Source organism: Pristiophorus japonicus, chromosome 3 (assembly GCF_044704955.1).
Source record: "Pristiophorus japonicus isolate sPriJap1 chromosome 3, sPriJap1.hap1, whole genome shotgun sequence".
Classification (NCBI taxonomy): domain Eukaryota; kingdom Metazoa; phylum Chordata; class Chondrichthyes; family Pristiophoridae; genus Pristiophorus; species Pristiophorus japonicus.
This window is the reverse complement of record NC_091979.1, coordinates 156,344,377-156,359,759: the sequence shown is the minus strand read 5'-3', so window position 1 is coordinate 156,359,759 and position 15,383 is coordinate 156,344,377. Positions and strand designations below refer to the sequence as shown.

At 42.0% G+C, this 15,383-nt stretch overlaps 1 protein-coding gene across 3 annotated transcripts in view; it reads left to right on the top strand.

The window, feature by feature from the left end:
* The window catches only part of tyw5 (tRNA-yW synthesizing protein 5), a 106,732-nt gene extending 94,816 nt beyond the window's left edge, over window positions 1–11,916 (top strand). For all 3 annotated transcript variants that reach the window (XM_070874834.1, XM_070874833.1, XM_070874832.1), the window contains 3 exons: window positions 3,106–3,193; window positions 7,335–7,451; window positions 11,552–11,916. In XM_070874834.1, the coding sequence (XP_070730935.1) occupies window positions 3,106–3,193; window positions 7,335–7,451; window positions 11,552–11,808 (462 nt within the window). In that variant the 3' untranslated portion in view covers window positions 11,809–11,916. The remainder of the gene's footprint in view (window positions 1–3,105; window positions 3,194–7,334; window positions 7,452–11,551) is intronic.
* The last annotated feature ends 3,467 nt before the right edge of the window (window positions 11,917–15,383 follow it).

The window sequence follows — 15,383 nt, the reverse complement described above, 5'->3', positions numbered from 1 at the left end:
TGCACTTAAGTATCAGTCTAGATTAAGTGCTCTAGTCTCTGGAATGGGGCTCACAAGCTTATGACTGAAGCGAGAGTGCTACCACTGAGCCTAGGCTGACCCTTTAAAATATTAGTATTTACAAGCGGATGTCTGGTATGGTGAAAGGAGCAATAGACTGTTGACTATTCAGCAGTGCTACGTCTATGATCAAGGTGTGGTGAAGATGAAATGCTTTGACAAATGCAGGTTTGGTCTCTTTCCTTTCAGACAGGAAAGAAAGTAAATTTACAGTCTTTGTGGCAACCTCTAGAAGGCCCAGTACATCGGATTGGTTGCATTTCCTGATTCCCACATAGCCAGTGCCCTTAATAAGCTGAATCAGTGAATGAAGGCCTAAAAGAACATCAATCAACATTGTTTTCCTTCCTAGCTTATAACCTGGAGATGATGTCAGACTGAGTTAGGAAATGGCTGTCTGCCCTCAATCAGCCTTTAGTGATCCCCAGTCTTTTAACCAAGAAGGGGGCTTCCACTCAGTCTGAAATGTCGTATCTCCTCAGGGTGTTTGCACAGAACTGTAATCCTGCCCTTCTAACGGAATTTTATAAAATAAACTGCATGTGGGCAAAGATAAAAGGGGTAAGTAGTTTACTTTGAAAGTGCTTCCACTACAGCACGACTCCCTATTAATGTGTAGTCATTATGTCGAGGTTAGACTGGGAATCCTGGTGTAATATTATTATTTATGGTCATGTATTAGATTTCATGTTCAATATTTTTATGATGATGCTGTTAAAATTAGGAAATTGATAATAGGGAATGGATGAATCATCGTGTCCTTTCTATTACATCCATCATGTTCAACTGATTATTCACATAGCTATACATCTCCCTGGGGTGATATAGCAGGTTTAACACTCATCTTGTATTATATTATTAATGAAGCGTAGAAGAAATGGGATAAATTCAGTAAAAAGCTCTTTACAGCCTCATAAAAAGTGACATTATAACTTTGAAATTATAAACAAAACAGCAAAATAAAGGGGGCATAGGTTACAGTTATATAAACTACTGGGATCAAAGAAAAATATTTAGCTAGCGCTCTGGATATTGGGTTTCTAACTTTAGTATAAAACACAATCCAATTATCAATATTATTCTGTGGAAATACTAGAAAAGATTATTTCAGCATGTTCATAAAATGCATTAAAATAACATATCAGATTGTTTTAAAAAAAAAGTAATTCATTAGGACTAGCTTTGGTTTATGAAAAGACCCCCTGGAACAACTGGAAACTAGACCAGGGCCCGAATACTCCAGGTTGCAGGCGTGCACAGGAATTGCTGTTAGGTCTTGTAAGGAGTGGAGGCTCCTCTCACCAATTGCTAGGCTAGTGACTGGAAACGTGTCAAGGACATCCTCAAAGCCTCCTTGATAAAGTGCAACATCCTCACCAGCACCTGGGAATCCCTGGCCCAAGACCACCCTAAGTGGAGGAAGAGCATCCGGGATGGCGCTGAGCACTTTGAGTCTCGTCGTCGAGAGCATGCGGAGGACAAACACAGGCAGCGGAAGGAGTGTGCGGCAAACCAGACTCCCCACCCACCCTTTCCTTCAACAGCTGTTTGTCCCACCTGTGACCGAGATTGTAATTCCCGTATTGGATTATACAGTCACTTGAGAACTCATTTTTGGAGTGGAAGCAAGTCTTCCTCGATTTCGAGGGACTGCTTATTGATGATGATTGGAAACCAATATATAACCACAAATAATAATCAAACAAAGTTACCCAGTCAGAATGCCAGAGGTCTCTTGTCCCACTCTACTCAGGAATCTGACACATGGTTGGCCCTGGTACAGATTGACTGACCAACTGGCATCAGTGAAGTTCATCTGGGGCTCCAAGCGGCCTAGACCCACGAAGATTAAAAAAGTGAAATGTTTTTTGTGTATTTTAAGGAGGCTGTAGGGACATCAAGTTTTTATTCCTGAGGGATTGAAGGAGGGTATAGCGGACTTAACAGCCCCTCCTCCCAGCCGCAGACTCTTCAGCAGACTATCTGGCTGCTTTGGTGGAGGTGTAGGTACCCAAGCTTCGCCCTCTGCAAACCTTGCGAGGATGGCAGTGCGGGTCTAGGACTAGCGTATCTGACATGCGCCACCCTGCAGATTTTCACGGACAATATTTAACTGAGCCAGAGACTAGAAATTCTGTTTTCAGTCTGTGCAGAGTTGGCTAATCTCAATCGGGTGCCAGTTGGAGCGTAACAAGGGAGTTATGGAGGGGTCTCACATATTTGAGTGGGATGCTGGTGGGTTTCTGGTGCTACCGTTCAGTCAATACCTTCAGGTGAGGGGAAGAAAACTACAAAAAAAAAGGAAAGAATTGGCAGAACTGTTACCCTTCAGACATTGTAATACGTCAACACTATAGTGTTATTTTTAACTTTAGGTACTGTCTGTTATATATAATCTTTGGTGGAGGAGATTTCCACCAGTTTCACTTTCAATTCATTTGTTGAAGGGTAGTTGTGCAGTTCCATTAATTATCAATGAATTATTTTTTGGTATCGTACCACATTCGTTTAATGGTGCATCTGACCTTTACCCACCAGTTGACTGCCTCACTTTCGGGCTCGGGTTTTAGTTTTAGTGCCAATTATATCTACCCAACACATCTAGCTCTCTTCCCAAAAACCTGGAATTTTGCATTGTTCAAGACATTCTTGGCCCATTTTTCTAACCAGATTTGCTACTTGAAGATCTCCAACATCTAGCTTCACAGTGAGCAGCTCCTCATTTTTGACTTAGACTCGACCATACTTACTGGTGCATATTAGATGTTTTCATTTCTCACCAATTAACCTTTGTGTCATTGTGGATAGTTTGTTAAAGAATGGCGAATGTTTTTTTTCTTAAAACCAGAGGAAAATCACCAAAAAGAAGACAACCTCCAAGATAACCCCAATGTGACGATCATACTCCACCATGACTAAATGTACAATATAACTGAAACTCATTGGGCAGACAGCTGTCTTCCCAAAAATGTAGTTTCATTGATATAAAGTTGAATTTTCATCTTTCTAAAATAATTGTTTGCAACATACTGTTGTCTCCTACAGGTTATGGATAACCTACTGATCCAAGTAACAGGAAGGAAGCGAGTTGTGCTGTTCAGCCCTCGGGATGCACCTTACTTATACCTAACAGGTAACACTTACAGTAAGGGGTTAGAAGGAAGACTCTGGGTTGCACCAGATCTTACTGGGGCTGTTAAAAGCTCATTCCAAATTAAGTATCATCAAGCCTAATTTACATATCTCTTTGCAAGACTAGAAAGTGTAATGATTGTGGAGGTGCTCTGTGAGATAATTAGTTCCATCTGTTTAGTGTTCATGTCTTTTGTTGAATATTCATAGCAGGCAGAGCGCCAGTTATGAGAACAAAGTGCCTTTCAAGTGTTTAAGCTCACTGTTAACCTATTTGCTCTGCTGGGACCTGACTTCTCATTTATTATTTTTTTTAATTGATTTAATCATCACTAGCTTGCAATGGCAGTAATTGATGAAGTGAACAATGTATAAAATTGTATATTATATAATTACAATATACTGAGAAGAGCTTGTCCTGACGGCACATTTATGTCCTGACACAGTCCCTTCCTTTTGAAATTACGCAAATTTGGTAGGAAGAAATAGTTCTGATAAAATATTTTCTCTAAGTGGATTTCACTTGGGAACCTTAATTAAGTTGCTTGCCCTGTCACAATGCAGTGGGGCCGAAATTGCCCCTTTTTTAAGGCCCATTACCACTTCTAAGAGGTTTCCGTCACACCCTGACTTTCCACCCTGCCCGGCGCCTGATCCGTTGTTGGCCACTGCCGACCCGTTACTGCTCGGTGGTGACTCCTTTTCTATCTTGTGGGAGTCGGCCCAACAATGGTGGCCGCTGGCTTGGCCGAACCCCTCCCTGGTGGCCCAGTGGGCTTCACTGAGGCCTCAATAGGCCTCGCAGCGTCCCTGCCCATTAAGCGAAGGTGAGGGATGTTGCAACGCGTCAGCACGACGCAGCAGGGCCATGTGGGGGTGATGGACACAGCCCCGCTCCCGACCCGCTACCGCCTCCAACAGTGTCCCCAAGCGCTGAGAGGCGGTGTCAGAGTTAAAGAGACGAATTTTCCGACTCTTCCCTCTGACTCCCGCCGGGCGGTAATAATTCAAATAACTCGTATTATCCGCTCCAAAAGAGGCAGAGGGCTATTTCCTCCCCCCTCCCCCACCAGTATCTTTTAATACTATGGAAAGGCAGAACCTTTTTACGCACTCGGTGCTTTTTATTCTTATTTGCAGTGCGTCAGTTTGTTCTCTGTCCTCTCCTACAAGTCTAACTTCCTTCAGATATTTTTGTTTAGGATAAAAGTCCAAATCATCTTTGGAAATCTGGAATATTGTAGAGAATCATGCAAAGTTATTTTACATACCCCATAGCTGTTTGAATTTAAAGTTGCATTGATATAATTTGGGGGAATTATTGGACATGCTCAGTTTCTGACCCCTTCAGAACCACTTTCACTATAATCTCTAGTCCACAAGGACCTGTGCTTGGGGCTTCAATTATTCACTGCAGATAATACAATAGAGAGCCATATATCCAAGTTTGCCGATGACACAAAGATTGGTGGCATAGTAAGTAGTGTAGACGGAAGCATAAAATTACAAAGAGATATCGATAGATTAAGTGAGTGGGCAAAAATGTGGTAAATAGATTTCAACACGGTAAATGTGAGGTCATCTATTTTGGACCAAAGTAGGATAGATCCAAGTATTATTTAAGAACAGAAGAACATAAGAAATAGGAGCAAGTGTAGTCGACCTCAACTCCACTTTCCCACTCAGTCCCCATATGCCTTGATTCCTTTAGAGTCCAAAAATCTATCGATCTCAGCCAAATATACTCAACGGCTGAGCATCCATACCCTCTGGGGTAGACAACTCCATAGATTCACAACCCTCTGAATGAGGAAATTTTTCCTTGTCTCAGTCCTAATTAGCCAACCCCTTATTCTGAGACTGTGACCCCTAGTTCTAGACTCTCTGCCAGGGGAAACAGCCTCTTCAGTGGGATCACCTCTCATTCTTCTAAACTCCAGAGAGTATAGGCCCAATCTACTCAATCATAGGACAATCCTTTCATCCCAGGAATCAATCTAGTGAACCTCTGTTGAACACCCTCTAAGGCAAGTATATTCTTCTTTCGGGACGGAGTCCAAAACTGTAGACAGTACTCTAGACGTGGTCTCACTGTACAATTACAGCAAGACTTCCTTACCTGCATGTTAACTTTCTGTGTTTCATGTACAAGGACACCCAAATCCTTCTGAACACCAACATTTAAAATGTTCTCACCATTTAAAAAATATTCTGTTTCTGCTGTTTTTTCTATTCTTCCCACCAAAGTAAATAACCTTGCATTTCCCCACATTGTACTCCATCTGCCATCTTTTTGCCCACTCACTGCCAATATCCCTTTGCAGACTTTTTGGGCTGGATTTTGCAATGGGGGGGGGGGTCTGGGTGGGAAGTTTTTTTTCTCCAGCGGGTTGAAACCCTGCTGTGAACTCACCGCTTCACATCTTTACCAAATGTCGGGTCTGTTAGCGCTGAGCAGACCCAACACGCAGAGGCGGGGAGGCAATTAAAATCATTAGTGGCTTGTTTACAGCCTCTTAACAATGTTTTTTTTTTCTCAACTTTTGAATTTAACAGGCCGCCTACCAGTTTCCTGCTGTGAAGCTAAGGCGGGAGGTCACTTGCCATTGAATCAGTTGATAAGTTGACAGCTTCAAATGTCAAATCAAAGCTCCAAGCTAATGGAATGTTAGTCTTTAGAACTGGAGGGCTAGAATATAATGGGGAGGAAGTTTTTCTACAGCTATACAAAGCCCTGGTTCAACCGGATCTGCAGTACTGTGTCATCACATCTTAGAAGTGATATATTGGCCTTGGAAGGAGTGCAGTGCAGATTCACCAGAATATTACCAGGATGCAAAGAGTTAGATTATTGTGAGGGATTACATAAACTAAGTTTGTATTCACTAGAATATAGAAGATTAAGGGGTGATTTGATTGAGATTTAAAGGATTTTGTAAAGGAATTGATGGGGTAGATAGAGAAATGTTTTCCGCTGGTGGGGGAGTTTAGGACAAGGGGACATAACCTTAAAATCAGAGCCACGCCATTCAGGAGAGAAGTTAGGAAACACTTATGTGGAACTCTCATAAAAAGCAAAAGTGCTTTCTCAATTAATAATTTTAAATCTGATCGATCGATTTTTGCTAGCAAAGGGTATTAAGGGATATGAACCCAAGGTGGGTGGATGGAGTTAGGCTGCAGATCAGCCTTAATATCATTGAATGGTATTACTAAATATTACCATTTATTGGCAGATACAATTGGCAATGCTGGGACATCATTGCATCACTTTATCAGGACTTTGCCACTTTAATTTAACGGAGGCGATTTAAAATAATTAACATAACAGGTGAAGGAGTAGTGAAAGATAGAGAAACAGGACATTTTCCATATCGGGAACTCATTCCTTAAAAGTATAGAACACTAATGTAAATAAAATTTCCCCTGGCTGGAGTCTAGAATTAGGGGCCACAGTCTCAGGATAAGGGGCAGGCCATTTAGGGCAGAGATGAGGAGGAATTTCTTCACTCAGGGTTATGAGTCTTTGGAATTCTCTGCCCCAGAGGGCTGTGAATGCTGAGTCTCTGAATATATTCAAGGCTGAGATCGATACATTTTTTGAGTCGAGGGGAATCAAGGGATATGGAGATCGGGTGGGAAAGTGGTGTTGAGATCGATGATCAGCCTTGATCTTATTGAATGGCGGAGCAGGCTCGAGGGAACGTATGGCCTACTCCTGCTCCTATTTCTTATGTTCTTAAGATCAGTGTTTAAAGCAGTTGCTGTACAGAACAGAAGAAAATCACGAAGCCAACAATCCGAAGGTCACAAGTGTTGTTCCAGTAAATACCACCGAAGGCAAACAATGTATTTCTTCCTTAGAGGTTTCCTAACCCACACTCACTTGTACTGCTTTTTGTTTTCGTTAATGACATGCCATATCCCACTAATAATATCTATACAATTCTAGGATTGTCTCCAGTTTCAATAGAAAAATATACAATATATAAAATCAATCCATATGTACATTGTTATTTTAAAATCCAAAAAAGTCTTAAAATAAATAATGGTAATTGTTCTTTTAATTTCTTTTAATATTAAGTTAAGTTCTTTTAATATACTATAAACTTCATTTGAGTTTTTTTTCTAACTTGGCACAGGTGATAAGTCTGAGGTCTTAGACGTGGACACTCCTGATCTAGGAAAATATCCACAATTTGCCAACGCCCTGGGCTATGAATGTCAATTAGATCCAGGTGACGTGCTTTTCATTCCAGGTAATCTGCAAGTACAAATCCAGCACTTGATTTTAGTCTCAAAATAGGCCATCAAAACATCAGCAAATTCCTTTATCATATTAATAATTGGAGGTCATAAAAAGTTGACAATGCTGTTAAAATTAACTAATAGTGAAGGTGTCAGTCTTGGCTCTGAGTCAGAAAGTCATGTGTTCGCATCACTCCAGAGTCTTGAGCACAAAATCTAGGCTGACAGACTGAGGGAGTACTGAGATGCCGTGTTTCAGATGAGACGTTAAACTGAGGCCCTGTCTCGGGTGGATGTAAAGGATAACATGGTACTATTCAAAAGAGGAGGGAAGTTGCTTCGTGACTTGACCAGCATTTATCCCTCAACTAACACAAACAAAATAGATTATCTGGTCATTTATCTCATTGCTGTGTGCAAAGTGGCTGCCGGGTCTTCCTATATTACAACAGTGGCTACACTTCAAATGCATGTCCACACTGTAGTAGATTTTGTCAATGTAAACATATCACGCTGTAATTCAGGCTACTTGGTATCCTTCAGACCCTCTCTGGAACCATAGAAACATAGAAATTAGGTGCAGGAGAAGCCCATTCAGCCCCTCGAGCCTGCACCACCATTCAATAAGATCATGGCTGATCATTCAACCTCAGTACCCCTTTCCTGTTTTCTCTCCATACCCCTTGATCCCTTTGGCCGTAAGGGCCATATCTAACTCCCTTTTGAACATATCTAACGAACTGGCCTCAACAACTTTCTGCGGTAGTGAATTCCACAGGTTAACCACTCTGAGTGAAGAAGTTTCTCCTCATCTCGGTCCTAAATAGCTTACCCCTTATTCTTAGACTGTGACCCCTTGTTCTGAAACTCCCCAGCAACGGGACCATTCTTCCTGCCTCTAACCTGTCCAATCCCGTCAGAATTTTATATGTTCCTATGAGATCCCCTCTCATTCTTCTAAACTCCAGTGGATACAAGCCCAGTTGATCCAGTCTCTCCTCATATGTCAGTCCCACCATCCCGGGAATCAGTCTGGTGAACCTTCGCTGTACTCCCTCAATAGCAAGAACGTCCTTTCTCAGATTAGGAGACCACAACTGAACACAATATTCGAGGTTTGGCCTCACTAAGGCTTTGTACAACTGCAGTAAAACCTCCCTGCTCCTATACTCAAATTCTCTAGCTATGAAGGCCAATATGCCATTTGTCTTCTTCACCGCCTGCTGTGCCTGCATGCCAACCTTCAATGACTGATATACCATGACACCCAGGTCTCGTTGCACCTACCCTTTTCCTAATCTGTCACCATTCAGATAATCTGTCTTCCTGTTTTTGCCACCAAAGTAGATAACCTCACATTTATCCACATTATACCGCATCTGTCATGCATTTGTCCACTCACCTAACCTGTCCAAGTCACCCTGCAGCCTCTTAGCATCAGCCTCTTAGCATCCACCTCACAGCTCACACCGCCACCCAGCTTAGTGTCATGTGCAAACTTGGAGATATTACATTCAATTCCTTCATCTAAATCATTGATTTATATTGTAAATAGCTGGGGTCCCAGTACTGAACCCTGCGGCACCCCACTGGTCACTGCTTGCCATTCTGAAAAGGACCCGTTTATTCCAACTCTCTGCTTCCTGTCTGCCAACCAGTTTTCTATCCATGTCAATACATTAACCCCAATACCATGTGCTTTAATTTTGCACACTAATCTCTTGTGTGGGACCTTGTCAAAAGCCTTTTGAAAGTCCAAATACACCACATCCACTGGTTCTCCCTTGTCCACTCTACTAGTTACATCTCAAAAAATTCCAGAAGATTTGTCAAGCATGATTTCCCTTTCATAAATCCATGCTGACTTGGACCGATCCTGTCACTGCTTTCCAAATGCGCTGCTATTTCATCTTTAATAAATTGATTCCAACATTTTCCCCACTACTGATGTCAGGCTAACCGGTCTATAATTCCCTGTTTTCTCTCTCCCTCCTTTTATTAAAAGTGGTGTTACATTAGCTACCCTCCAGTCCATAGGAACTGATCCAGAGTCAATAGAATGTTGGAAAATGATGACCAATGCATCCACTATTTCGAGGGCCACTTCCTTAAGTATTCTGGGATGCAGCCTATCAGGCCCTGGGAATTTATCGGCCTTCTATCCCATCAATTTCCCGAACACAATTTCCTGACTTATAAGGATTTCCTTCAGTTCCTCCTTTTCGCTCGACCCTCGAACCCCTAGTATTTCCGGAAGGTTATTTGTGTCTTCCTTCGTGAAGACAGATCCAAAATATTTGCTCAATTGGTCTGCCATTTCTTTGTTCCCCTGATTCTGACTGCAAAGAAGCTACGTTGGTCTTTACTAATCTTTTTCTCTTCACATATCTATAGAAGCTTTTGTAGTCAGTTTTTATGTTCCCTGCAAGCTTCCTCTCATACTCTATTTTCCCCTCCTAATTATACTCTTTGTCCTCCTCTGCTGACTTCTAAATTTCTCCCAGTCCTCAGGTTTGCTGCTTTTTCTGGCCAATTTATATGCCTCTTCCTTGGATTTAACACTATCCTTAATTTCCCTTGTTGGCCACAGTTGAGCTACCTTCCCCGTTTTATTTTTACTCCAGACAGGGATGTACAATTGTTGAAGTTCATCCATGTGATCTATAAATGTCTGTCATTGCCTATCCACCGTCAACCCTTTAAGTATCATTTGCCGGTCTATTCTAACCAACTCACATCTCATACCATCGAAGTTACCTTTCCTTAAGTTCAGGACCCTTGTCTCTGAATTAACTGTCTCACTCTCCATCGTAATAAAGAATTCTACCATATTATGGTCACTCTTCCCCAAGGAGCCTCGCACAAGATTGCTAACTAGTCCTCTCTCATTACACAATACCCAGTCTAGGATGGCCCGTTCTCTAGCTGGTTCCTCGACATTTTGGTCTAGAAAACCATCCCTAATACACTCCAGGAAATCCTCCTCCACCGCATTTCAGAACCTTTGACCACCATTTAAATTTGTCCTTGGGTACAATCATCTCTTCAATAAATAGGTTAATCTTTGTGGATTTTTTAAAACAAATTAATTTTAGTTTACTGCAGTTCCTTCTGTAAAAATGTGTAAGCCTTCACATTGCTTTCTCCCCTATCAAATCAAATGAAAAATATGTTTTCTCAGCGCTTCATGAATGAGCCTGCCTCTCCTTTATCTCATCTTGCCTTGGCAATACAGTAACTGGCCCGTTTAAAGTTGCTGAACCGAACTGCCTGCAAAAATAAATGTGCTGGCAGAAATTGCAACTTAATGTAAAGAATTAAACTTTGAATCAAAGCAACCCCCCTCAAAGTCATTCCTGAACTGCTGTTTGTCCAACATTTCTGATCCCCAATTTGCCACTTCCACCATTAACTCCAGATGCAGCACAGAGCAGCCAATCGTATACGGAAGACAGTGTACACCAACCTGGACCCCACCTCTGTGGCTTTCTCCCACCCTGACTGAACCTTTATTCATGGCCTTGCCAGTCCAGCTTCATCCGCTCCTCTGACCTCTATCTTTAGCCGGCCAGCCCCTCACTTCTTGACTGGCCTTCACTCTCCTTTACTAGTTCCCAGCATTATATATTGTGCTATAAACATTTAAAAAATAGTAATAATGTGCGTCCTGCACCCAGACCTGACTGGACATAACGTGCTACAAATGGCTACAATATTTTAAGTTTTGTTTTGTTGGGATGCCAGAAGTTGGAACTGAGCTAATTGCGTTCAGGTTTTATTCATAGTGCAAGTGCCCATTTTGATCAGGCACTCATACAGTTACTTTGCCTTGGATTTGTTGCACTGTGATGAAATATTCTGAAACTGCATCTAGACCATTGAATATTATTTGGGATCCGACATCAATTTACAATGATTATATAACAGAACCAAGATATGCCATCTTAATTGTCTTGAAAACAAGTTTCATATTGAATATTAATTTGACTCAAAGATCATAATTTATACTGGGTTAACATGTTTGCAACATCCAGTATATGAATTGTTCTTTGGAATTACCTTGTAAAGGTCATCTAAATAAATCATCTGAATAACTGTTTTTCCCTCACAGCATTGTGGTTTCACAACACTGTTGCTAAAGAGTTTGGGGTGGGAGTGAACGTATTTTGGAAACATCTTCCAGCAGACTGCTATGATAAAACAGACACCTATGGAAACAAAGACCCTCTAGCAGCCTCAAGAGCTATGCAGATTTTAGACCGAGCCTTAAAGACACTGGGAGAACTTCCGGACGAATACAGAGACTTTTATGCATGTAGAATGGTTCTACGAATTCAAAGCAAAACATACAGCAATCGTCATAAATAGAATAATGTATGTCTGCCTTGATTGTACAAAATCATGAACAGTACACAGGTGCAGTATTTATTGTCAGTGAAACAATTTACAATAAAACTAATAGTTGTAACATGGAAATAGTTTCTACTTTTCCATAAGTTACTGTTTTAAATGATCAGATAAACCCAGTAGTACATTACCAGTAAGTTTTTAAATTCATATGCATAACTGTTTTACACTGCATCTTTTAATACTTATTAGTTGGGCCTGCTGCGGGGGGTGGGGGCAATCGGCTGGGAGCACCTGTCAGTCAGCGAGTGTGCGCGGGAGCCATCCACACACTGCCATGACACGCGCTCACATACAGGAGCCCAGGCACTGTCCACCGGTACTGGTAAGCGAGACCTCCCGTGGTTCAGGAAATTCTCTGTTCAAGCAAAGGTCAGGTCCTGAGGGTGCCGGACTGGAGAAGTACAACTGTAATACTTTTTCGAAGCGCATAAAATATATCCTGCAGCAACCTCATGTAGTGTCTTAATATCATGCACGATCACTAGTAAAGTCCATAGTGCACATTTCAAATGGTGTAGAAAATATCCAATTTTGCTCTGTATAGAAATGGAAATATTGCAAATACAAAATCATTCATAATATTGAGAATGTTAACATTTGTATTTCTCTCTCGTGCCTCTAACCAAATAATGGGATTTTTTTTTTCCAAATGCACTAAGATCTCCATATAATTGTCCCAAAGTGTACAAAATGAGCAGTTTTAAAACATTGCTAGTGAACTTGGCTTACTTTTTAGTGATACACAAAGAGTACTTCTCTAAAAAATTAAAATTCTTTGTGAAAGTCAGCTTCAATTATGTCTTATGCACAACTTTCAACAATAGAGTAATAATGCGTTTTAAAAGAAAATCTAGTTATTGTTTGCTACGAAGACTTAACTGATGCACGAGTAAACTTGGTGATCATGAACTGAGTACTGGGTATCATCAGCCAGATACTTCAACGTGCAAAATCAGGGAAAGATAAGGGTATAAAATTAACAAGTCTCAAGCAAAACTTGCGATTTTAAAGGATTGTTCTGCTACACAGATTAGTATATTTAGAATAGAACCCCAGCTAAAATAATTGGCCGGAAATATTGACCGCTACATAGAAACATAGAAAATAGGTGTAGGAGTAGGCCATTTGGCCCTTCGAGCCTGCACCACCATTCAATAAGATCATGGCTGATCATTCCCTCAGTACCCCTTTCCTGCTTTCTCTCCATACCCCTTGATCCCCTTAGCCGTAAGGGCCATATCTAACTCCCTTTTAAATATATCCAATTAACTGGCATCAACAACTCTCTGCGACAGGGAATTCCACAGGTTAACAACTCTCTGAGTGAAGAAGTTTCTCCTCATCTCAGTCCTAAATGGCCTACCCCTTATTCTAAGACTGTGTCCCCTGGTTCTGGACTTCCCCAACATCGGGAACATTCTACCCGCATCTAACCTGTCCCGTCCCGTCAGAATCTTATATGTTTCTATGAGATCCCCTCTCATCCTTCGAAACTCCAATGTATAAAGGCCCAGTTGATCCCAGTCTCTCCTCATATGTCAATCCAGCCATCCCTGGAATCAGTTTGGTGAACCTTCGTGCACTCCCTCAATAGCAAAAACGTCCTTCCTCAGATTAGGAGACCAAAACTGAACACAATATTCCAGGTGAGGCCTCACCAAGACCCTGTACAACTGCAGTAAGATCTCCCTACTCCTATACTCAAATCCCCTTGCTATGAAGGCCAACATACCATTTGCCTTCTTCACTGCCTGCTGTACCTGCATGACACCCAGGTCTCATTGTACCACCCCTTTTCCTAATCTGCCGCCATTCAGATAATATTCTGTCCTTGCGTTTTTGCCCCCAAAGTGGATAACCTCACATTTATCCACATTATACTGCATCTGCCATGCATTTGCCCACTCCCCTCACCTATCCAAATCTGCAGCCTCTTAGCTTCTCCTCACAGCTCACACCGCCACCCAGTTTAGTGTCATCTGCAAACTTGGAGATATTACACTCAATGCCTTCATCCAAATCATTGATGTACATTGTAAAGAGCTGCGGTTCCAGCACTGAGCCCTGCGGCACTCCACTAGTCACTGCCTGCCATTCTGAAAAGGACCCGTTTATCCCGACTCTCTGCTTCCTGTCTGCCAACCAGTTCTCTATCCACGTCAGTATATTACGCCGAATACCATGTACTTTGATTTTGCACACCAATCTCTTGTTTGGGATCTTGTCAAAAATCCTTTTGAAAGTCCAAATACACCACATCCACTGGTTCTCTCTTGTCCACTCTACTAGTTACATCTTCAAAAAATTCATCACTAGAAAGATAAATTTAGATAAATGTTTGAATACTTTGTAGACCATGATAGTTCTTGATCGGCAGATCCTGTGAAAATGCCACACGAGAGCAGCAACTGGTCGGGGATTAGGATGTAAGGTTATTTAAATATCCAGCAGTTCTGTTTGATTTAACTTTGGGATATGGCAGGAGAAACTTTTCAGCACCCTTCCTCAATAGATTCATCTTTTTTGTTGGAATAGCGGTGGATCTTCAATGGCAAAAAAATTCCATCCAGGCCCTGTCTACTCCACTGAATGCAGCATATTTCCTGGGGGGGGGGGGGCAGCCAAGGTATTTTACACAGTATAGAGCGCAGGCACATGATCTTGCATTTATATAGCGCCTTTCATAGCCTCAGTACGTCCCAAAGCACTTTATTACTTTTGAAGTGTCGCTATTGTAATGTAGGAAACGCAACAGCCAGTTACAATACTGGTAGGACGCCTGACTCAAGTGTGTGTGTGTGTGGGGAGGGGGCGGGTGGGGGGGAGGTGGAGCAAAGCATGCTGTAGTGCATCGTAGCTGATGGTGCTGGCTGAAGACAAACACATTCTGCAATTGACTAACTTGGTCAAGCAGTGCTTTTGATTTAAGACATCTCCCTCTGCTCACTTTAAAAACATTGGTGTAGGATAAACGTGCAGGAAAATAAGTCTGATGATGTATTTCCTTCATTTAACATGACATTTGAATACCCCTGCCCAAATATGGGTGGGTGTATTCAGCAACTGCTGCCACCACCAGAGGAAAATCACAGTAGTGTCAGGGACAATTGGGGAGCCAGCACAATGGCTCCCTGGTTGATTTCCCTCCCCGCCCGCCCCAATGCCACCTTTCCCACATGAAAATGGGAGGTATAGTGCAAGAAGATCTAACCCCCCTGACTGTTCCAAATGGCTAAACATCATGTGTGAACATTAACAGTAAGTGTCAGCAGGCTGCTCTACTGCAGTGGGCATCATAGCTGTGCTTGATCTTGACCACAGACCACTTTCTGCAGTAGCTGTCACGGGATAGCAATCAGGAATTGAAACTCTGACTTATTTTTTCTACTATCCAACAGCCCCAGCTGCAAGTGTGCACATGTGGATACTGGATAACAGCAGCAGCAGGCTTAACTGTGGCACCCTCTGCAGTAAAATAGCCCTCCAGCACTCCCGATCAAGGCTTGCACACATATATAATGGGTGAGGTACCA